This window comes from Melospiza georgiana, chromosome Z (assembly GCF_028018845.1).
Source record: "Melospiza georgiana isolate bMelGeo1 chromosome Z, bMelGeo1.pri, whole genome shotgun sequence".
In the NCBI taxonomy this organism is placed as follows: domain Eukaryota; kingdom Metazoa; phylum Chordata; class Aves; order Passeriformes; family Passerellidae; genus Melospiza; species Melospiza georgiana.
In genome coordinates, this window is record NC_080465.1 from 70,771,094 (window position 1) to 70,793,950 (window position 22,857).

Sequence of the window (22,857 nt, forward strand, 5' to 3'; positions counted from 1 at the left end):
AGAGAATGTTGGAATTGGGAAAAGTCTCAGGCTTTCAGCTCTGGAACAGTCCTCTATGAGGCTTTTTTCAGTTTAGAGGAAAATATGAACTACACATACTTTTGGGCTCCATTTTCATGTGTCTTTAATCTCTCTTACTTGAGTTTCTCATGCCAACTCTTCAAAAAAAAAATTACTCAAACTTTTGGCGTTTCAAGTCATGCTTGCACATTCTAATTGCCTTCTTAAAGATTTCATATGCTCCTTCACACAATATTACATATCCAAAACTACTCATTATCCATTACTTTATGATCCTGTTTGCTCACATGCTTGGAGGCCATTCTGTATAATTGTTGTAAGACGTTCCTGTAAAGGTTGCCTGTATCCATAGCAATGTCAGCATTTTTCTTAAACAGAGAAATGTCTTTTGGGTTGATTTCTGTTCGTGCAAGTAAAATTCTTCCGTTTCTTCGTAGCTTAATGTGAATCCTAAGCATCTCTTCTTCATGAAAGGAATCAATGTATTTAATATTCTTGACCAACTAAAAGATCTTGTTTTTTTCTGTCTTTTTTGTCAAATCATTGTTTTCTGCCTGTATCTCTGGTGATAATAATATTTTAGAAACAATTGTGGCTATAAAATCAGATAGAATTACATCTTTACAACTGTTTTTCATTCAGTATTTTAAGAAGTTTTATGAAATATATCCTACATTCTCTCTGGTCAAGATCGTGCACTCACTGTTAATTATTCAGTTGCTCCTACAAATTAATTATGTTTTTTAAATATACAGGTATCTTAAAAATTTTTCCGGATTGATTTAAGACAACCTTGCATAGGTGTTTTGAAATCTGAATGTTTTTCATAATTGGTTCTTTTCTTTCTTAAGTAGTGCAGACACTGTAAGTGATTCTCAGCCTTCTGAGACTGCTGTGTCGACTATGTCAAGTCTTGCCTCCCATACTTCTGTTTTTGCAAAGAAGCAAGAAGTCAAGGAAGAAGTCCCTAGACAAGAGAAAGCAAGCACATCAGAAACTGTCAGGCAGATGCTGCAAGATGAAATGTTTAAATTAGTTCAGGTGAGAGCATCTAATTATTTTCTAAGTAGTTTTCTTGGTACCATGTTGTTAAAAAAATGGAAATAGCTACTGTTTTAAGGACCTTCTGTGTGTGGTTGGTTCCGTGCTGGCTAGATGCCAGTGCACCCACTAGAATATACCTACTCATTTTCCTGCTATGAGAAAGGATTAAGAGGAAAGCAAAGCAGGCTCAAAACTTAAAAAGGGTATAAAGAAAATTTTATTGACAGTAACTCAAAGAAAGAATAATAAGAATCAGAATAAAACCTTTATAACACTTCTCTTTCCCCTGCAACCTTTTCTTTCTCACTCACAACGTACAGAAACAATTCAGTCAGTATATCAGCTCTAGAGTAGTCTTTCTTCTGTTCACTTTGGGAGGGAAGTTGCCCTTGCCGTGCCATTGACTTCTTCACAAGAAACCGTTCTCTCATGGCTCTTAAAGTCCACGAATAGCAGTCACTCAGAAATCTGCAATCATGGAGTCCCTCCCATCTTTTGCAGCCTTCCCACAGCTGTGTTTATGAGCCGTGTCAACTTATGGGGTACTATTTAAAGGATGAGCTGTTCAAGAGCAAAGGTTATCTTCATCTGTCTCTGAGATAATCATCTCTGGGAACAGAGGTCTTCTTCTCTCCCTTGGGCCCCTCTTTTCTTTCTCTGTTCAGACTTCTCCTGGGATCACAACTACTTCAACATCTGCTTGTTTTAGCATATATCTGTGCTTATATCTACAATTTGAACACTTCATGCCCCCATACTTTCAATAATTTACAGGGAAAAAGAGTCTGGTGTATCAATTATATCTTCTCCATAGTCTTACAAGAGGATTTCAGCCCAAACTTGAGGTATCTTCTCAACCCTCTCATGTCGGACTTGACTCCTTCTTACTGACCTTCTCATGTCTCATGTTGTCTCTGCGCATCTTTACTTTGTCCTTTTCTCTCACCCAAGGGAATTTTGAAGGTCTGCAAGTCTTACCTATGCCCTAAAAGATTTAATGTCTCACCCAAGACTTGCAGATGCTCTCAGGATCCCTGCCAGGGGTGTCCGGAGTGCTCACGGTGGTGGATTTCAGGCCGCACTGGGTCTGTGTCAGAGTCTTGGGGGGCCCAGGCCAGAATGGTGGCAGCTGCTCTGGCTGTTTCCCGTCCCTTGCTACGTTCAGTACCAGCCACGGGGCTGCTTTCTCTGTGGACTACAGAGCTGCCTCTGGCGGTGTTTTTGGCTGCCACGCTGGGATCTCAGCAGTCCCCGGGGCCTGGCCCAGCTTTCCCCTGAGTGCCCCTGGGCCGAGCGGGCCTGGCCCGGCCCTGCAGCAGAGCCTGCCTGGCCTGGCCCGGCTGAGACGGGGCCAGGCCAGCCTTGCTACCTGTTGCCAGGCCAGAAGGGAATTCCCAGGGTTTGTTTGTTTTCACATGTGTGTATTCACAGAGGCAGATCTAGTTTTTAATTGGCTCATTAATATTAATATTCTCAAAGCTAGCCAGCAATTGGTTTTGCTAGGCACAGAGGAAGCTCTCAGCAGCTCATCTCAGAAAAAATCACTTCCGTGGATGGCTCCAGTGCAAAGCCAGCACAGGCTGTTCTTTAAAGAGATTTCTAATTCCATGTTAGCCACTGTGAAACTTATTGTAGACTTAACTCTTGCTTTTAATTCAAGAAAATGAGTGGTATAATTATAGATCTTTGAGTGTGTTTTAGCTCACATAAGTCAATATCCTTCAATAGTTTACACTTGGAAAAATTCTGATGCTGTAATAGCTTTTCAACTATGGTAGAATTTAAGTGGTGGTAGTATGTTGAGCCAATTTTCTGTGACTTTACATTTATTGAAACTTCACAAAAAATTGAAGATATTTGTTTTGCTTTAGCATAACCTGTCTGTGGCAGGTATTTATTGTATCTTACAAGGAGGTCCAAAACAGTAAGCAATTATACAAATTAATCATCATAGAATCATCCCATTATTGGGATGTTGTCTGTTTTGTCACCTGATAGTGAACAGCTGTAAAATAGCCTAGACATTTTTGCTAAGATTTCTGTTAAGGTTATTGGCATTGTTAACTTTGTTCATGTGTGTATTCAGCTCCAGCAGATCAACTTCATGAGTTTAATGCAGTTAGTGCAGTCGTCCTTTACCAATGTGCCAAATGTGCAACAAGTATTGCAGCAGGATCGGTTGGTTCAGCTGGGAGGGAGCCAGTCTGCACACACTGCTGAAAGCAATTCTCTGAAAACACAAGTGCCCACTCAAGAAGAAAAGGGAAAAATTGGTCAAGAGAGCTTTGTTTTTCAGCCAAGGAAGAGTGTAGAAGATGAAAGCAAAAATGATCGAATAAAAGTAGGTATATCAAAGCATGGTTTATGAAGACTGTTCAGTATATCTGGTATGTTATCTGTCCTGATGAGTTAGGAAATGTGTCAGTAGTGATTGGTGTAGACAGAACTATTTTTGTCTGTATTTAGTGCATGGTTGATATGTAAGTACTGGTTTGTTTGCTTTTCTCATTTAGAATCATCTGGATAAGAGTGCCTCTTTGACATTATTTGAAACCAACAGCAAGGCAACAGGATTAATGTCACTATCCCAAGATTTGCATTCTTCAGTGCCTACTAAACCACTTCATCTCCTAGCTCCTTCCTCAGGCATCCAAAAAAAAGTGAAGCTTATCCCTGTTGAAAAAAAAAATAATTACTCAAATGGATTTCCTTTGCTTAAGCTGGAATCAAGTTGTCACATCAAACCAGCATTTTTACATCCAACAGAAATGTCATCAGCATTTGCCAGGCCACCCCCCGTACCACGAGTAGCATGGAGTTCATCAGATTCCTTATGGGACCATCAGTCATCATATGCCCCAAGAAAGAGTAAGGCAGAGGAGGATTTCCACAGGAGTAGATACAACCCTGAGATTTCAAGACAAAAGCATGAGGAAAAGGAGAGATGGGCAGAACCAGTGCGTGAGGGTCCTCCCAAATATCTGAATTCAGAGCACTGTGAAGGACAGCAAGAAAATTCACCTCAGTCACAGATCCCTGAAAATGTGAATCTGTTCAAAGCAACAAGCACTCAGAACCTGGCTGCTATTCCACTATTGCATTTGCAACTTGACCCAGTTCCTAGAGTTCCACCAGCTGTAAGGCAGCCAATCACTACTACTTTAATGCCTGTTAAACCTGCAGCAAAGGATGCTGACTCCAGAGAAACACAGTGGGATGCAGGAATGTCACTACTTCAGATTAATTTACCTCAGAAAAAGAAGGTACTGGATTTTAATAATATATTTTTCTCAGTTGCAATGTTTTGTCAGTTTCATGGTTTCTTAGTCATCACAAGTAATTTCATCTTTACAGACTTTGAATTTGAAGTTGTTCAACACAGATGCCAGGAGAGTTCTAGAACTAAGTGTACCTGCTTATTGACATGTCAATATGAGGCAGACTGCAAGCCTGAAAGTGTTTATAGCTACATTAAATTGAGTCTACATTCCATAGTTCATCAATGTTCAGCCCACTAGTAATGAATGAGAAGAATTTGCTATCTAAAATACCGGACAATATTTATATGGTAAAAAAATAGGGGTTTTTCATAGAGAGATTGTAATAGAATTACTTACAGAAACAGAATGTGGTGAAAAATCCTGTTTTGCAGGGCAGAAATGGAATGGTAAAAGACTTGGTAAGAAGATATTACAGATGCTGAATACCTGATGTTTTGAAAAATGTTATTTCTTATAGACTTACATGCTTGCATATCCCAGTTGAGAAGAATGGAAATGCTTTCCCTTGAAAGGTGCTTCTTCAGTCCTTGTCTGCATTGGATGGTTCCTAACTTCACCCTGAACTACCTACATAAGAAATGCAAATATTAGTGAAATATGTTCTGTGGAGAAAATTAATACTTTTTTATTTTCAGAAAATAGTTTACACATGTACATATTGGCAGAGGTTCTCCAATATTAATATTCCATTTCCATATTCTTTACAAAATGTTACAGGAGTTTTGTTTGTGTAACTGAAATCCAAACTTGACTGGCTTTCTTCATCCAATTTGACTGGAGTTCCCATCGCCATTTTCTGTCTTTCTCTCTTTCTGAACCCTCTTAGGCACCAAATCTCATCCCACTTCGAGATCTCATTGCATTTGAGCAATGCCACAAGCATCATTCTGTGCCCAGTAGTTCCTTTGGACAAGACCAAACGAAACCCATCCAGCTACTAAGAACTGATGTTGAACCATTTGAACTTAGAGATGTGCAGAACAAAAGAAAAAGGCAAGCCAGATTTTTAAAGTGGAACTTCATTTTGACAGACCAACTGGTGACTTGTACCTTCTAGCTTTGGCATCAGAGGGAGTGTATTCTCTCAGCAGAGAATAAAATAACAAATGTTAGTAAAGATACAGCAGAAGTGTATCATTAGGATGTGAGGAGTTCTTGCTCTTAGGAGATTGATAGGAAGAAGATTCAAGAGGAAAGAGGAATTTTTCTTTCCACTATCTGTGTTTTGAAGTCTTGTTGTCTTCTGAATGTTTGCTATACACTCTTAATGAAGTGCTCACTCCTTGCACAGTGAATATTACACAGCACTGCTGTCTGGGCTGCATATTGTCACTGTCATCTTCAAGAAAGAAAGAATTATATGGTCTTTCAATATAATTAAATATGTGGACTGTTTCTAATAGAGACAGTGATTAACAAAATTCCTACTGATCCTTTGTTGTTGATGGTTTTTTTTGTTAGGTATGTTATTTATAACTTACAAAATTTGATCTATTTGATGTTAATTGATTTCACAAAAAATGAAACAGTCATTTAAGCTGCTTACATATCTTTGCTCAGTACTTATAGAATGCTGACAGAATGTTCTGGAATAGAATACTTGGTTTCTTTCAGTTATGTAATTTTGGAGCAGAGGCTCAAGACGAGTTTTTCACTATTGAAGTGAAAACTTGCTACACAAGTAACTGCAGATAGAGTTTAGAATACATTTTAATAGTATTTATAGAAGTGCTTAAAGCTGTAGTTGCTGTCATATAATCTACTTGTCACATATTAAAGAAGAAGCTGTAGTTGCTCTTTTGTAATCTATTTGTCACCTAGTAATTAGAAAATTACTGCTGTGTAATTGAAGTTGCTTCCTATAGATTCCTTATGGGCATTTTGTGTAGTAATTATCAATTATACACAAGATATAGCTGTGAAGTATTATGAGGTTTGTTATATTTAATAGTAGCCTATAAGACAATTCATAGATTTTAGTGTAATTGCTGGTATTTCTATCGGTTCTTACAACATTTTCAAGTAGTTTTCAAGCAGGCAGAAATTGTGATTTGAACTGATCTATATGCAGCAGATATTGATCTTTTCCAATCTTTATTTCAGTGTTTATTTCTTAATGGTAATCTTTCCTAGAAGACAACTATAGGTATTGTAATTATTTCAGAGCACTTACTCTTTACCTGTCATTAATATGTTGACAGTAAAAAGAGGCGTTGTAAGAGGCAACTGAAAGAGAAGGAGGAAAAGAAGAAACCAAGCGTGTCCTTCTGTCCAGATGACTCCATCATCAGTATTAGTGACACAGCAGTGCCTACTGAATCAGAGACTGGGGTATAGAATTGCGGTTTTTTCTTAGCTCTTATCTTTTCCATTCACGTATTAGCAGAAAATAAAGGAGAAAAATAAAAATCTAACAATAATATACTTCTCTTCCAGGCTCCAGCCTACAAACAGTATGCATATTTTTGATTCATATACTTGCATTTTCTCTAAACTAGAGACTGATTTTTATAAAAGATTCCAGGATTGCTGGATATTTTTCTGGAATGTGAACTTGTTTTGATAGGATATAAGTCTGCATGTACATTTGTAGTAAATACCTATAAAAATGTTAAAAATGAAAAAAAAAATTCCTAGTAGTGGCAAAGTGACCCAGGCAGGTGACCCAGGCATTATTCTTTCCATGTAGGCCTGGATGTATGACAATACAAAAGTAAGGATGTGCAGCATTGGAACCTCAGTTTTGTCTCAGTCCAGACTCTGAAAAAAGAAAGCCTTGATCAAGCTGGGTTTTGATTAGGCCTTTTTGATATCTTTTTCTCTGAGACTTAACTGCAGCACAGCAGCTGGAGTTAAGCAGGTCCTCACCAAACCTGGAGATGTTCAGGGTTCAGCAGGGGTAGGATAGACTCAAAGAGGAATAAGGAATTTATGTTACTGCATGTCACCCTTAGGTACCTAAGAGCATGTTACATAGTCAGTAAATTCCACTAAGTTGGAATAGATCAGAGGAATTAAAACAGGCATTGAGGAAAGTAAGTGACTGTTATTTCTTTTTTTTTCCCAAATCATTACTCATATGAGGTATATTGGATAGTTAACATCATCAAGAAAGCCTTTACTCTGCACTGGAACTATTTTTTAAAGATAATTCTTTTTTTTCCTTATATTAGGATCACAAACCAAAATTGACATCTTGCGTTCAAGATGATTTTTTCATGTCAATGGGCAAGTACAAGTCTTTTTAATGTTTTGAGTACTTAAAAAAAAAATCAAGGAACATTAGTCTGTTAGAATTCACAGTAAAACTCTACAATAATCTCCATGTTAAAAACTAGGATAATGTGCTTTGTGGTCAGTAGAGCTTTCTGTCTTATGGGATCTTTCCCCAGACCTTTCAGGATGTACAACAGGTGTCCAGATCCAGAATTTTTGGGAGACACTCGTTTTTTTGGGGATTGGTATGAAGAGAGGTGCAGGCAAATTTAAAATCTTGTGCAAATTTTCTGAAGAGTCAGAATAGTTTTCACAAAAATTTTAGAAGTATTTTAATTTTTCTTCGAAATGAGTGATAATCTTGTATTTATGTTTATAAACAATAGAGTTAATGAAATAATACTAGTATGTCAAGTTAATTACCTGTGGTTGACAGTGACTTCTGGTCATGTGATTAATCAAAATAATTCTGTAAACATTTCCAATCCTAAATTTTTAATGTATTTTAAAAATATATTATTCCAAAATTATTTGCCTGCATATTCTAATTACACAAAATTTAGGTCTCTTGTAAAAGAAACTCAATACATACAGCGTTTCTAGCCTGCCATAGGAAGACCAGGCCTGTGGAAAGATTTCCTTCTTTGTATAATATGTTAATTCATGACAATATTCAGTTCTGTCACAGGACAAAATGCAGTTCATTCTCTGAAATTTGACCTTAAATGCAAACTTTGTAGAAACAACAATAGAGAAATGAAGACATACATATCATAAATATTCCTCCCCTTCTTTTAGAATGTGAAACAGACTGTTGCTGTTCAGCATATTAAAATATTTAATTTAAATTCACATATTTGAACTGAATCTTGGTTGTAATTCAGTGTAACATTGTGTCAGTTGTTTATTCACATAAAATTGGTAGCATGAACTTTTCTTGGAGTAATTTTTGAGGTATGCTTAGAGACAAGTGAAAATTATCTGTCATAAATACAAGTAAGAAAATGTTGGAGCCCATAGTTATGAGTTAGTATAATTGCTTTCAAATATGTCAATTTTTTTAATCAGTAATAGACACCTATTTTGTATTATCACATTTTAGACGCAATGGATAAAGAAAGTATTACCTCAGCAGATCTACATTATTTGGCTTCTCTTGGAAAAAAGCCAGCAGAAACTCAAGATGCAAGTACAAATACTTGTCCCGGTAAGTGCTACACAGGTAGTCTACAGAAACCAGCTGTTTCTGGTGTTGATCTTGATTAGTTGTGCTATTTGATCAGTTTTCAAAATGCAGCAAGTTTGTAAAGAGAAAGCAGGTTTTTGTGCAGTTTTCTTGTTTCTAAAAGAATTAAACTAGAAAAAAACGGAATATAAATTATAAAGCAGTAGTTAAAATAATTATAATTAAAAATATTACTGACACAATTATGTAAGAGTCTCTTCATGCTTTCTGTAAGTCAGTTCTGCTGAAACTTTTTCTGAAAGCTTGTTTTAATTTAACTTGACTTTATCTAAATGCATTTTAGACAATGTTTCACACTTGACTGAAATTGCTTCCTTTCCTCTTCCCCTACTTTTCTTTATGAACTGGCAAATCAAAAAGGTACACTCAGATAATGCCATTGGTGTCTTTTCTTTATGTAAACTCATACATTCTGGTCTCTTTTTTTTTTCCAATCAAGAGCTCAAATCACATCGGGATCATGGAATCAATGGTGGAATTGAGGTTTCCACAGTTCAAGAAAACGAGCTGGTTACATCTGTTCCTGTATCAGGTGTGGCTGCAGTCTTTCTCCACTTCATTTGTTGTTTGGGAAGTCTATAAAAGTGTTCTAACATGGGTTTTCTACCTGGGACAGCTTAATGCAGGGTGCGAATAACATGCTAATTTATCTGACTTTCTGAAACCCAATCCTCATTTTGTGGATTTTAGCTTGATTTTAGTACCCATTTAATCTTTAGATTTATTGTAATGTAGACCAAATGAATTGATCAGTGAGATGTTATAACAGATCACATGAAATTGAGCTGCAGTGGCATTGTTTCATCAATAAATTACATAGATTTCAGTACCCAACTATTTTCCTGTGGTAGCAAGAGAGCATACTAATTTTTCCATTATTGTGAAATTCAACAATGTTTTTTTATTTGAAGATAATTTTACTACATCCCATGACTCATTTGCAGATAGTTTTATTAGAGGTTTCTATCTGAGTAATCTAATTTCTTTGGATTAAGTGCAGATGCAGATTTTTTTTTTACCTAAGTAGGAGGGACTTAGATATTAATAGCAATCTAGATGGCAGCTTAGTCAAAGCTTTTCTTATCTTCTAGAGAATGCAGAGCTGTTTCTTAATAGTCTGAAGTTTTTGTGGCTTTTTCTGTAAATATAATACTGACTATTATTATTTCCTTGTAGAATCATCCATTTCCTCTGAGATACTACTGCCAGACATGTATTTAAACCCGAGTTTCCCCACTGAGGTGAAGGAGAAACCTTTACCATCCCTTCTGTCAGATGCACCTGATTTGGTTAGTGATCTAGTGTTCATGTGGCTTAAATGCATTTTAAGTATACTGTTTGTCTTCATGAATTTGGGTTCTTTGTGTCTGCATGAGTCAGTTGTGTGGTGTGGTGGGGAAGATTGTATTTAATTTGTTCCCAAAACAAAAAAGCCTTTCATCTACAAATGTCAAGAGGTAAACACAGGAAATGGTGAACAATGCACTATAAGCAGCTCATTCAAAATGCATACTGTATAATTCTTCATTATCTTGTTGTTTAGCATAAACAGGAATATATCAGTGTGATTGACATTGAAGACAGTGACATCCTTAGCAATTTGCCCATGAAACCTGAGTCTGCAGAAGAGATAGCTGCTGAACAGCAGAATGAGAAGCTTGAAATTCCATCTACTGCAAAACTTCATCACACAACAGGTTCTGTTACTAATGCAGTTCCACCAGTTCCACCTGGAGCTCTTCAGAAGCAAGGTAAACCATTTCAGTTTTAAATCCAAGAAGAAGTAATACTCTTTTGTTGTAATACTCCCACAGAAAATCTGCAGCCTTTCCCAATTAACCTCATGTTTTTTTTAGTCTTAAACATCAACATTGATACATATGACTTCTTTTGTACTGATTCTTGCCTTCTAAAACACTCTATTAGGTATGGCACATTTATGCCTTACAATTATGTGCAGTATTTAGGTGCTTGTGGCTTTTTTAATGAAACTGGTGTATTCTTTTTTTAAAAATTTTATTTTAAGATGATCAGCAGAAGAATGTGTCAAACAAATTGCAAAAGGCAGATAAGTCAGATTCTGCTACAGATATTGTAACTTGGAACATAGCACATGAAGATGGAGGAGCTCTTCCTTCTTCAGGGCTTCCACTCAAACTAATTGAAAAAGAATACTTTTCCACAAAGCAGAAGGAAATGGATATGCAATTACGTGTACTAGAGAACATAGTAGAAAATATGGAGCAGGACTTCAGAAACAGCAAAATGGTAAGTGCTAATTGTTGGTATTTAAACAGTTTATATTTTCAGCTAAAGACAAAACTTCCATTTTGGAACGATGTGTTCTCAAATCTGCTTAGTATCTTTTGAAAGATATTGAGAATAATATCTATCTATCTGTCTGTCTGTCTGTCTGTCTATCTATCTGTCTATCTATAATATTTGTAACATTATATATAATATAAAAATATCTATATTATAATACAAATTTTACATATATGTATATACAGTGTTCTTTCATATTTAGTGCTGAATCTGTTGGGTGACATGGTTGCTTACAATGGATCAAATGTTGGCCAGAATGGTGATGTTATTAATGAATGGGCAGAACATACTTAATTTCTGTGTAACTGAGTTCAGGCTGAGCAGGAGACCTTTTTTGGCAAAGACTTCTGCAGCTTTACCTCTGCAAAATATTCTGTGACTATTTCTGGAACCTGATCCAATTTGTTTAATGAAATACTTGCATTTTTGCCATCTTTATAAATCCTGGAATATGTAATTAAAATAAAATTGGGCTGTGATGGATTTTTTAGGTCTCTTCTAACTCATGGTATTCTATGATTCACAGAAATGTAAAGACCTCATTGTGTCACTTACACACAGTTATTACACTCAGGTGGATTATTTAATCACTTACATTCTTCATCAAGGTTGTTACTTAAGTCAGATTTTTTTAAAGCCTGTAGGAAAAAAAAATCTTGATATATCCTGTATTTGTTTCAGCATTTCATAGCACCTGGGTTTTAAAACTTCTGGGTATCTAGACAAATCCTAAAGAAAACCCCTTTTTTTGGTCTTTTTTTAAAGTTCATACTTGTTGGTCATTCCTATTATAACAATTTCTCATGTATTAAGTATCAGTTTTGAGATTTGTTCTTTTTGAGACTAATGGTCAGTAAAATGTCTTACTCTAGGTTAGTTTTAGTTTTCATTTTCTAGTTTGAAACTTCAGACTTATGAAGACATTGGAAGTCTTTTAATATCTGTGGATTTTAGATAAAATATATATTGGAGAACTTCAGCTACTTTAAGCATAATGTGATTGATTGAAGTAAAACTGTTCAAACATATAATAGTTTATATGTATTTTTCTCAAAGTAAGTATCCAGAAGATTGTAATGCTTACATGAAATTAATCTACTTGAGCTACTTTGATTCCTGAACATTTTTGTTTGTTTTCAGTCAGAACACTGCATTAAAATTCAGAAGTTCAGAAGATTCTGACAAGAAAAATATATATTTAAAGTAGACTTTGCATAAGTATGTGTGGTGTAAGTCTCAGAAATACCTTGAAGGAAGTATCATTACCTAGTTTTTTGGTTTGACTTACAGTTAGTGAAGCTGATAGAGGATTTTGAAGTGGCTGCTGATTCAGACCTTGGTGCTCATCCTGCAGTCTCTGAAGCTGCTGGAGTCATTGGTGCTGGTATGTTTCCAGTTAACAGAAGGATAATAAATTTACCATGGAATATGCATATTTAATAACTTTTAGTTACCGCAGACATTTACTGCGATCCCTAAAGGTGTTACTGAAATATAAATTAAAAATACCAGAGAAAGAAATAAAATGAAAGGTAGGCAGTCTACCTCGTTTTATTAAAATTTTACATCAGCTTAACATTTTACTAGAGCAGAGGTATTGAATGATTTATTGTTTATCTAACAAATAACTATGTAGTACCTACTTATAGCTACTGGGCTGTGCCAAGAACATTGTCTAATCCACTTATGGAGTTAATGCAAAGCCAAGTGGTGGAATCAAATCATGGCTATATCTGTGATCATACGTAAGACGATATTTAGGATTTCCTTTAGACTCATCCAGAGCAACTCCTGGTCCAGTAATTTTCTTTGTGTGCGCAGGACTGGTTCACAGAGCACAGCCCAGGAGGTGCCCTTCTGTGGGGAGGCACAGAAGATCCAGGTCCAGGCTGGTGTAGGTGACAGATAAATTAAAATGCCACTAACCAAGATACACGATAGTTTCTGCATTTTGAGGATTCGCCATTGGTCTGCACTAAGTACAATTTTGGTTTTTTCCATAGAATCAGAAGATCATTTGATGGGCATGATTTTTGAAGATGTTATAGATGATCAAAAGGAGAGCTTAAACTTGAAATATCCTATGCCCCGTTCTACTACAGTGGATGCACACTCTTCTGCTTCTTCAGCCTTGGCTTCTAAGTTTCCCAGTGGCCTGAAGTCACCTTCTGGTATAAACTTTATTATATATTTTTCCTCTTTGCATCTTTTAAAAATAAGTAAACCTTTTCTTCATGCTGTAGCACTTCCTCATGGCTGTTACACAATGTTACATAATGCGAATGAGCTCATTAAAGTCAGGCATGAGTCTTTCTAGATTGCATTATTCAGAATGGCTTCATTGCTGTGTGATAATGAGTTTGTTACATGACATAACAGCTTCACTAAGTTTTGAAAACAGTTCAGTACTGAATCATACTTGCACTCAAATTCACTGTTATTGAAAGAAAATAGTCAGCATTGGGTCTGTTTCTGAAACCCATCACTGTGCTGATTTGTACTTATTCACCTAAGTGAATATAAATGACTATGATATCACAGAACACTTAAAGCTTCTTCCAAAAGCTGTCTTGATCATCTCTGTCATCTACCTGTGTCTGGAGAGGTGATCTCTCTATTAAATCCAGCCTACATTGGCAAAATCAATGGGTTTATTTCTCTGTACAGTAACTACTGTCTGTGTCTTAAAACATCATTTTATGAAGTCTAGTCATTTTGAAAACTGAGAGTAAAATGATTTTGGCAATTAGGAAGATTACAGTAGCATTAAAAGGAGGATGAAAAATCATTCTGCAAGCAGCCTGTTGCCTGAGGTTAAAAATGCAGTTGTATTGTTTTCTCTGTGTATTGCCTGCATTTCTTGCAGTCAGGCTCCCAAAAGTGGTATGTGCTTTGTACATGTGACTGTGCATTTGATAGCCACATTTACAGCAGTCTGTCTTAAAAGGTATTAAAACATGGTTCCCGTGTCTGTATACAGTACTAGTGAATCTCAAATAGCACACACACACAGTTAAGTTTTGAAAAGAGCAATAGAGTTTTCTAAGTATAAACTTGTTATTTCCAAGCTAAGAAAACTATAGGTGATACTAAGTTACAACTATAATTTTTTGAGATGGAGAGATTAGTTTAGGAGAGGAAGCAGTGCTCTTCCTTCCAAGACAGCCATACTGCTCTTCAGTTGCATCTTCCGAATTCCAAGCTTCTTCTGAGTACCTGGATTTCTCAAGTAAGTGCCAATCATTAGTTTTCCAAGAAACACTATATAATTAATTGGAACAGACTATTTCCAGTTAGTTGGTCATGGCAGAAGACTGTGAACAGTGACAATATCTTCCAGCAAAACTACCTGCAAAAGCCAGGTTAATTAATGCTCTCTGGAGCCTCTGTGCTCACCTGGCAGTCAATGATGCATTGTTTCACAGGCTTTTAAGCTTATGTACCATATTAATTTATTTTTAATGTTAACTGTCAAATACCAATTGTTGTTGACATGTTTCTATATTTTATCCTACGGGCTGTTTAACATACATATGATTAGTGTGTGTAAAAGTGCAGAGGTATAATTAACAAGGATTGTTTCTGTTTCAGGTTCTCACATATGCAGAGATCTGTGTCCTGGGTATGTATTTTGGGACTGGTGTTATTGACAGTTTACCTAAAAGGTGACTAACAGGGTGGAACCATCACTTTATAAAAATTGAATAATTTATTTTCAACCTGAATAAAATCCCTTTTGTTAGCTAATTTCAGGCATTTATTCTGACTTTGGTGGTGCCTGTTAGATTTGCTTCACGCAAAAGCTCTAGAAGCATTCAGAGTTCTTTACTAATTAAAGGTATTGGAGCTGTTAATGTAGATGGTGCTCTTGTCTGTGTGCATTTGTTATTTCTCCTATTTGTAAACCACTTTTTCAGCAAAATACATGCAGCTGCTGTGGGTAGCTTTCCATGAGGGCCAGCTATCACCAGAAGGTTTTTAAAGTCTTACTGTGTGAAAAGTATAAAGCAACAGATGGAAGATTTCAAAACTGGGAAGAGCCTATGCATAAAATAAAATGGTCTGACATATATATTTTCACTTTTAGCTACTGTTAGTCTTCTGTATCCAGTAGAAAAGATTAGCTGGTTTCCTTTCTTCCTGGTCATTCTGCTCCATTACCCATCTTTATTGCTTTGCTTGAAGCATAGCTGTAAACTGAATAGTTTATCCTATTTTTCTGGTATTTTAAGTGGAACTAGTTGTTGTGACTGAAGTAGATTAGGAAGTGATTATATAAGGTGGAGTATGGGTGTAAGGCAAAACTTTAGCAGACACTGATGGCTAGCAGTCCTAAATTATGAGATTTGTTTTTTACTGGGACCAACTGATTGAAAGAGAGGAAAGAATTTGAGAGAATGTAGGTGAAGCTGTGCTCTCACTGACACTGATTCTTGCTCAGAAGGTCATTGAGATTTGGATACCACTGAAACTGGTAGTACCTCATAACCTTATCTCCTCATGGGCAGCAATACAAACCCTGTGGTGCTCCTGCCTGCCAGGCTCAGCCTCCTGTGGGCCAGCCATGTTCACACACCACAGCAGAGCTCAAGTATTTCAGCTGGGGATTGTCCCTCTGTTGGGACAATCAGGTCTTGCTCCTTCTGTCCTCATCAAAGCTCACTCAAGTGTACTAACCCAGTGGAGATGTGGTGAAAGAATATTCAGTCCAAAGGCTCTATGTAAAACAACCTGGATATTGTTGTTTTAAGTATGAAAGAAAGGGGTTTAGCTTGTTGTTTTTACAGGAATGTTCTACTTCAATTTAGTAACAGGTGTTTTTCCTACCTAACATCAAGCTCTTTAGAAGATCTGCAAATTACTGGTCCAAGTGATGTTACTGATGTGGTGAATGACCGTGTGCTAGAAAGTGACACCTCTCTGCTGGAGCTGGGCTTTGCAAGAACACAGGCTAAGAAAACCTTTAGGTAATACCATGGCTGGTTTTTGTTGTGTATTGCTTAAATCATTTTAACACTGGTTATTCGTGTGGTCCACACCCTGTAAACAATGGGAGCGAGTATGTGGTTTGGTGTTAATGGGACTGGTATTAGAGCTTGTAATTGCCACAAATCTACTGGTCATTATTGTCAAATGTACTTATTGTTTTCTAGTATTCTGGTTTTGAAATTCTTTCCTTCTTATTTGCTTGTTCCTTCTTCTGCTAGGTATAGGCTGGAGCACTGGTTTTATAGAGGAGATTCAGTTCAGACCTTCAGGTCTTTTAAAGCAGTTCTGAAAGACAGAACAGATATTTCCTGCCAGTGGCACAGCAGCTTCAGAAACTTTGAGCCCCAGATTCCAGCTTGTCATGTTCCTCTCCCTGCTGGAGATTTCTACACCTTCCTGATTGTCAGTTATAAAATCAGCTGTGCTCTTTCCTGAGAGAAGTCATAATGACAGCTGTTTCCTACTGCAGTTTGTGATATCAATTGCTGACAAGACAAAAATATGCAGCTGTTCAAGTCACTGGTCTGCTGCATTAGTGACACAGTTCCCACCAGTTTAACTCTAGTTCTATTACCTGAATGTAGCTGACAAGTAAAAGAATAGTTTTAGGAAATGTCTTGGAAATTACTTGTTTACCAGGATTTTATGTAAAAGTTTGCAAAAGAAAATTTCCCCTCTTGTTCATTACTTATGCTTCCAGCTGTGTCAGGATTTTAAAGTTTTTTGTTATGTCATGTAGTTGCCATTGTTTGTAATTTACAGAATGTGCTAGATTATTTCCTGTTCACATCTGCCCTCAGGGTCCTTGATTCTGCTTCTGGGCATTCTCAAAGAACAGAAAAGGAAAGGAAAGAGATCCAAACATGGATGAAAAGAAAGCAAAAGGAAAGAATGAAAGAATACTTGAAGAAACTAGATGAACAAAGACAGAAAGAACATCATCCATTCAACCTGAGAAAGAATGTGGTAAGAATAACAGGTGTATTGAAGAGTAACTGTTACTTATTATACAATGGTTGATTATTCATGTTAGATAATGTAAAGGCTGCGAGTGGTGGGGGGTTTTTTTCCTATTGTGATGTAGGGTTTCTACGTGTATGATTTTATTTTACTGGAAGCTGGTCACAGTTGTGTCAGGTAAGTAAATACACCAGCGTTCTCCAGAGGCTGCAGTGGTGTCCACTGGCTGCAGGTGGCTGTTACAGAGTAATCCTCAACAGTGATGGATACAGCTGCAATATTCCCTGATGAGAGATGAGTTTCCCAGGGAGTGATAGCTTCAGCAGTTCTTAAGACATGTTTACACCTTGTTTCATCTTCCCACACGCCTCCCAGAGAATTTAAAAAGCGGCATTCATACGCCAGCATCCTTTACCAACATGGCAGGATTCTGAGGGTAGTTGTCACTGCCTTTACCCACACAGGCGTGCATGCAGAAATCATAAGGGATCAGCAGAGGTGCTAGAATATGCCATATGTGTCAGGTATCTTACAATATATTTTGTTGAAGGCTGATTTCAATGAACAGTCCACTCTCAGAATTTTTTTTTACATTTTAATTTAATTAATTTACATTTAATTAATTACATTAATTTTTTACATTTTAATTAAATACATTTAATTTTTGCATTTTAATTTTTTTTTACATTTAATTTACATTTTTATTAGTAAAAACACATTTATGGCCTGATCTGGAAATTTTTCTGTGCTGGAAATAATAGAAAACTTAGGAAAAACCATACAAAAGCGGTTCAGAAGACATTTTCCAATTGGTGTTTACTCTTAAAATATGCATTTGCCATCTGGATGCCTTCAGGACCTGAAAAGATCCTGCTGAGTTACAGGAAGCTGTGGGGTTACAGGAGATGAGACCTAACAACACCAAATATATTCCTACACTTTCTACTTGTTGAATTCAGGGTGTGCTGTAAATTCTCGCTGGCTGAAGCTCTACTTGTTTTAACTCCCAAGTAGCAAATATGTACCATGCATAAGTTCCCTGTGATTAAATACTTCAATTATATTCACTTTCAGAAAGAGTAACAGATCTATGCGAAATAAAGTATTTCCCCTAAAAGATTAAACAATTGAACTGTAGTGTTCTTCTGCACATGTGTGGAGAGAAGTGATTTAAGAAAAATGGGTCCTCCTCTCCCTTTCCTGTCAGCCCATTAATATACACTTGATGCTTTTGCTATGGGCTTTTCTCCTGAAATCATTAGTGGAGGGATTTTCAGCTTTCAGTGGATGGTTTGGGTTTGGTCTGGATTGGTTTGGGCTTTTTTTTAAAATTAGAATGAAAGACTTCAAATTGTACTCTAGTGAACACAGGTCCAAGTGCAACCTTGTTCTGTTTTATATATCAGTTATTAGGAACACCACTGATTTTTAGGAAACTGGAGGTGAGGCCATTTGAAACTTTGAGCTTGACCATGAGGACATCTCCTTAGGAATGTTAATATTTTAAGCATGTGAGGTATGGAAAATGTGCAGGATTTTAGTATGTTTTTTGAGAATGGAAAGTTATAGGGACAATCTTACTTGAATTTCTTGGTTGGACCATATGCTTTCATATTTTCCTGGTTGGACCATATGCTTTCAGAGTTTCTTAAGCAGTAACTTTCAAGTCAAGTAAGTACATTTTGAGAGTGAGAGACTGGAATGCAACCACAGTACATAATTAATTAAAGATTTTTATACTTTCTTAAACAGCATCATTATCCTACTTCAAAGGATATTAGAGTCTTCCAGAAGAAGAAAGAAGAAAAAGACAAGTAAGTTGCTTTTAAAATCCTTATTTTTATATTAGTTTTCAAGTCCTGAGGAAGATGTAGAGATATGTAGAGATCGTTTTAACTCTATTGCTTATGAAACTTCAGATATTAATGAAATTTAACCAAAAGCATGAATAATCCACATTTTCTTTATCATTTAGGGAAATTCTGAACATTTTTATCCTTTGACTGTATTTGTTGCTTTCCAAATATCATTGTTTGTAGTCTTTCCCCAACATTAATTCTCTCAAACCCTTCGGTAAGAATTGTTCTAACTTTTTGCTAATGATCTCTTAAAAGGCTTAGTATATTTTCTGTGAAATCTTGTAAAAAACGTTCTTCATGTAGCCTTACAGGACTCACAAGCCAGCTGCAGTGAAGTGAGTGACTGCATGAGGTAATGTGTAATATTATTTCTCTGCAGAGCCCTGCTGTCTGAGCATCACAGAATCAGAGTATCAGATGCACTTTCTCTGATGAATGAAATGTTATCTGAAACAGTGGCATCTCCAGCGAGTGATCACAGGGCCTTGTCCAGCACAAGATCAGCTCAAGCTTACAGAAGGAGGAAGGTGGCATCTAGTACAGGGTAACACTTTAAGCATTAAACCTGCTCTGTTCTACTGGTGTCTTTACTACCCTCCAAATTTTGTAGCAAGTTTAGACAGGAATAGCTTGAGAGAAAAGTCATATGCTGGTGGAATCAAAGATACAATTTGTCTGGATCAGAGACTCTCAAGTCCCTGCTCCAGGCTTGTTAAAACCAGTACTGCAAATCATGGAGGGAGCCTTAAAAATGCCTTTTGGAGCACTGAATAAGCCAACTCAGGAGCTGGGGCTGTAAGCAGTGTTCTAACCCATACTCACATCAGTTCCTTTACAGTAAGGGTGGTTAAACACTGGAACAGGCTGCTCAGGGAGGTGGTGGAGTCACCATCCCTTGGAGGTGTGACTGGACATGGAAATCGGGGCCAGGGTCTGGTTGACAGGCTTGTAATCCCATCAAAGGTTGTACTTGATCGTGGAGGTCCTCTGAAGCCTTAGTGATTCCATGAGTGCCACTGGACCATAACCAGCAGTATAGACCTGAAGAGCATCTAACAGCAAGCAAGAAGCAAATAAAAATTCTACTGTGCAAACTCTAGACTTGTTCTCTTTCTTAATTTTTCATTACTTAGGATTTTACTTGTTCTTACTTTCACACTTTGCTTATTGCCTTTTGGGGAGATGAGGGTATCTGAGTGTTATGAACTGATTAATTTACTCAATCTGATGGCATGAATGCTACATGTGTATATATCTAATACAGGTGTATATTGCATTGTAGTTTTTCTTCCTATTTATATAATTTTTTGCTTTTTATAGGAGAGATATGGAGAGAACTTTAGGAGAACTTTGTACTTACAGGGTAATAGGGAGAACTTTGTACTTACAGGGTAATCCTGTCATTTAATATTTCTGCTTCTCTTTTTCACTACAGTAAAACTTCTCTTTTTGTTACAGTTCCAGCATATAACATTAAACTGAATGTAGTCAGTGCTGTGCAGAGCCTGCTGCGTGTGGCCAAGGGAAGTTTAAGTGCATCAGCCCAGCCAGAATCAGACATGCTAAGGAACAACATGCAGGAATCCACTTAGGAGTGGCAGGAGCTACCAACTAAAAAGTTTTGTTGGACCTAAGGTGGCTCTCTGTAAAGCCAGTTTGATGTGTGTTCAGTGTGATTGCAGCAGTTGTGATTCTGGTGAGGCTTACTGACCCCACAGGCAGTGTGTGATGCTGGTCCTCAGCTCACTGGGCTGAATGTCATTTCTCTGGCTTTTATGTCTCTTCTGAATATGGCCTGTGAGGTCTGACCTGTGTGGAGGAAGGGTATATGGTACACAGTATCAAGTATTTAAGCTTTGTTGTGTTGGCATTTTTGTCTTGTTGCAGAGGGCATCTGAACAGTCCTGTTCTGGCAGAAAGGAGCAGAACTGCTGCCAAACCTGGCTTTGGTCAAAAAGTTCAACCTTTCACCCCAGCTCTTGGTTTAACACAGTCCAGGGGTAAGAGCAGAACTTTTTTAATGAAGGCACATACTGAAGAGGATCTTCAGGTGACTGCTGGATTTTTGGGAGGGATATCTGTGTAAAAAATCAGATTTATAAACCTGGATGTTTCCTGTCTTAAGGCTTTTGCAATCCTGCTGCTATTGTTTTGCTAAATGATGAGTTACCTTTTCTTATCACTTCTCTTTAAATCCAAGGTAGTTTAAATTGCCACAGCAAGAGTACCATGTAATCCAGGCAGCAAATTTGTAGATAAAAATTTCTAACCATCTTTGAGTAAATTTGATCAGCATCTAAAAAAGAAAATGCTTACTTTCTCTTTACAGGAAATGCCTGTATGCTGCTTCAGAAAAGTACCTCCAGAAGAAGACTGAGAAATGCTACAAATGGTCCTGTTAAGCCCAGACACTGTAAGTTACACAGAACAATGACATAATGCTACATAATACAGGGGGGAATAGGATGCAGATACAGCATTAGTTTAGAAGAATAAAATTCATTATTTTTTCCCCACTTGTGAAATATTTTAACCACCTCAGTTTACCTTCTGAATAGTTTTTTGCCAGGTCACAGTTTTAAGATTACTGAAATAAGTGTGCTAGATTTTGGTGAACTGCTGAAACACATATTATGAAATCATGAGGGACAGAATCTTTTATCTTTCAATTCAAACCCACAGAGAGAAAGTTACTTGCAGACCAAGACACAAGAATTCTGCCTCTCCCTTGCCCTTCTATGCTGCAGAATCTCTGAGCTCTTTATAGTAGGAATTGTCTTTGTTATCCCTCTGTACAGTATTCATCTAATATATAATTTTGTCATAATTCCATGTTAGCACAGAAAAATTTGACTAAGCTTAACAAAATAATCCCCTTTGGATTTTAGTGGTACTTTTCCCATGCTTGTCTTTGTAGGTCTGGATCCAAAAAAGATTGTTCCTAATCAAATTCTTTAATAGATACAGTACTTGTTAACAGCAGCAGAATTTCTGATCAAAGAATGAGAAGTGAATCAGTCTGAGACTTAGGAAATACTGCGGCCTGATTATATTCTGCCGTACACCAGAATTATACTGTTGGCATAATTTGGACAGTCAAAGGTCAATGTATTTGACTGGCAGTATAGGAAATTGAGAGAAGTAATGATAAGCAGAAAGACTCATTTCCTGAACTGCTTCTACTCATGTAGAAAATAATTTTCTCCATTCCATATATTCACTTTTTAAACTCTATATTCAGGTCGATCTTTCTCTGATTTCCTGACACCTTCTTGTATCTGTTTTTCCAGTATATCACATCACTGCTAAGGGTTTCATCAAAGTTCCATGTCTTCTGAAGAGGCACAAATTCAGAATTTATTTAGTTTAGTCCTCTGCCAAATAAGGAAGCAATGTGCTTTTTGTGGGGGACGGCACCATCAGGATAGTCCTGTTCCACTTTGTGTTCTGCCCTGGGAAGGCAGTTCAGAGCAGGAGGCTGGAAGGAACCAGCAGCCTTTTCTCACCATAAACCCACATCAGTTCTAGGTAACAGAGCTTGCTGTTTTCATAAGGATTTACACACAGCTTTAGTTCCTAGAACCTGAAGCTTCTATTCTTGAAGCAGTTTCAAGAGATTGGGATGAAAAGTGCCAGAAGTGTTACAGGGCTGTGGTTGGCGTGTTTTCTCCTCAGCTGCTGAGTGCAGAGTCAGCAGAAGCTCAGCACAAAAGCCTCCTCGAGTTGCCACTGCAGTTCAGACAGAGAGTGTTGATCCTGACACTGATCGAGACGTGGTGAGTCCTTGGACTGTGCCTGATGAAATCCAAAGAATACTTCAAGATACTCATGACTCCATGTTCCAGGTAGAGTACTACTTATTCTATAAACTATTTGATACTTGCCACTTTACTCTTTGTTTACTTCTGCTTTATTT

The 22,857-nt window shown here is 37.0% G+C and overlaps 1 protein-coding gene across 1 annotated transcript in view; it reads left to right on the forward strand.

Annotated features, from left to right (window-relative positions):
- The window catches only part of CPLANE1 (ciliogenesis and planar polarity effector complex subunit 1), a 60,191-nt gene that overhangs the window by 34,826 nt on the left and 2,508 nt on the right, over window positions 1-22,857 (forward strand). The window contains exons 33-54 of the mRNA XM_058043983.1: window positions 873-1,062; window positions 3,152-3,406; window positions 3,579-4,328; window positions 5,173-5,339; window positions 6,548-6,677; window positions 7,520-7,574; window positions 8,665-8,769; window positions 9,248-9,340; window positions 9,985-10,097; window positions 10,352-10,559; window positions 10,835-11,076; window positions 12,424-12,517; window positions 13,137-13,304; window positions 14,249-14,362; window positions 14,725-14,755; window positions 15,972-16,100; window positions 16,923-17,088; window positions 18,835-18,896; window positions 19,321-19,485; window positions 20,829-20,941; window positions 21,271-21,354; window positions 22,617-22,786. Of these exons, the coding sequence (XP_057899966.1) occupies window positions 873-1,062; window positions 3,152-3,406; window positions 3,579-4,328; window positions 5,173-5,339; window positions 6,548-6,677; window positions 7,520-7,574; window positions 8,665-8,769; window positions 9,248-9,340; window positions 9,985-10,097; window positions 10,352-10,559; window positions 10,835-11,076; window positions 12,424-12,517; window positions 13,137-13,304; window positions 14,249-14,362; window positions 14,725-14,755; window positions 15,972-16,100; window positions 16,923-17,088; window positions 18,835-18,896; window positions 19,321-19,485; window positions 20,829-20,941; window positions 21,271-21,354; window positions 22,617-22,786 (3,604 nt within the window). The remainder of the gene's footprint in view (window positions 1-872; window positions 1,063-3,151; window positions 3,407-3,578; window positions 4,329-5,172; window positions 5,340-6,547; window positions 6,678-7,519; window positions 7,575-8,664; window positions 8,770-9,247; window positions 9,341-9,984; window positions 10,098-10,351; window positions 10,560-10,834; window positions 11,077-12,423; window positions 12,518-13,136; window positions 13,305-14,248; window positions 14,363-14,724; window positions 14,756-15,971; window positions 16,101-16,922; window positions 17,089-18,834; window positions 18,897-19,320; window positions 19,486-20,828; window positions 20,942-21,270; window positions 21,355-22,616; window positions 22,787-22,857) is intronic.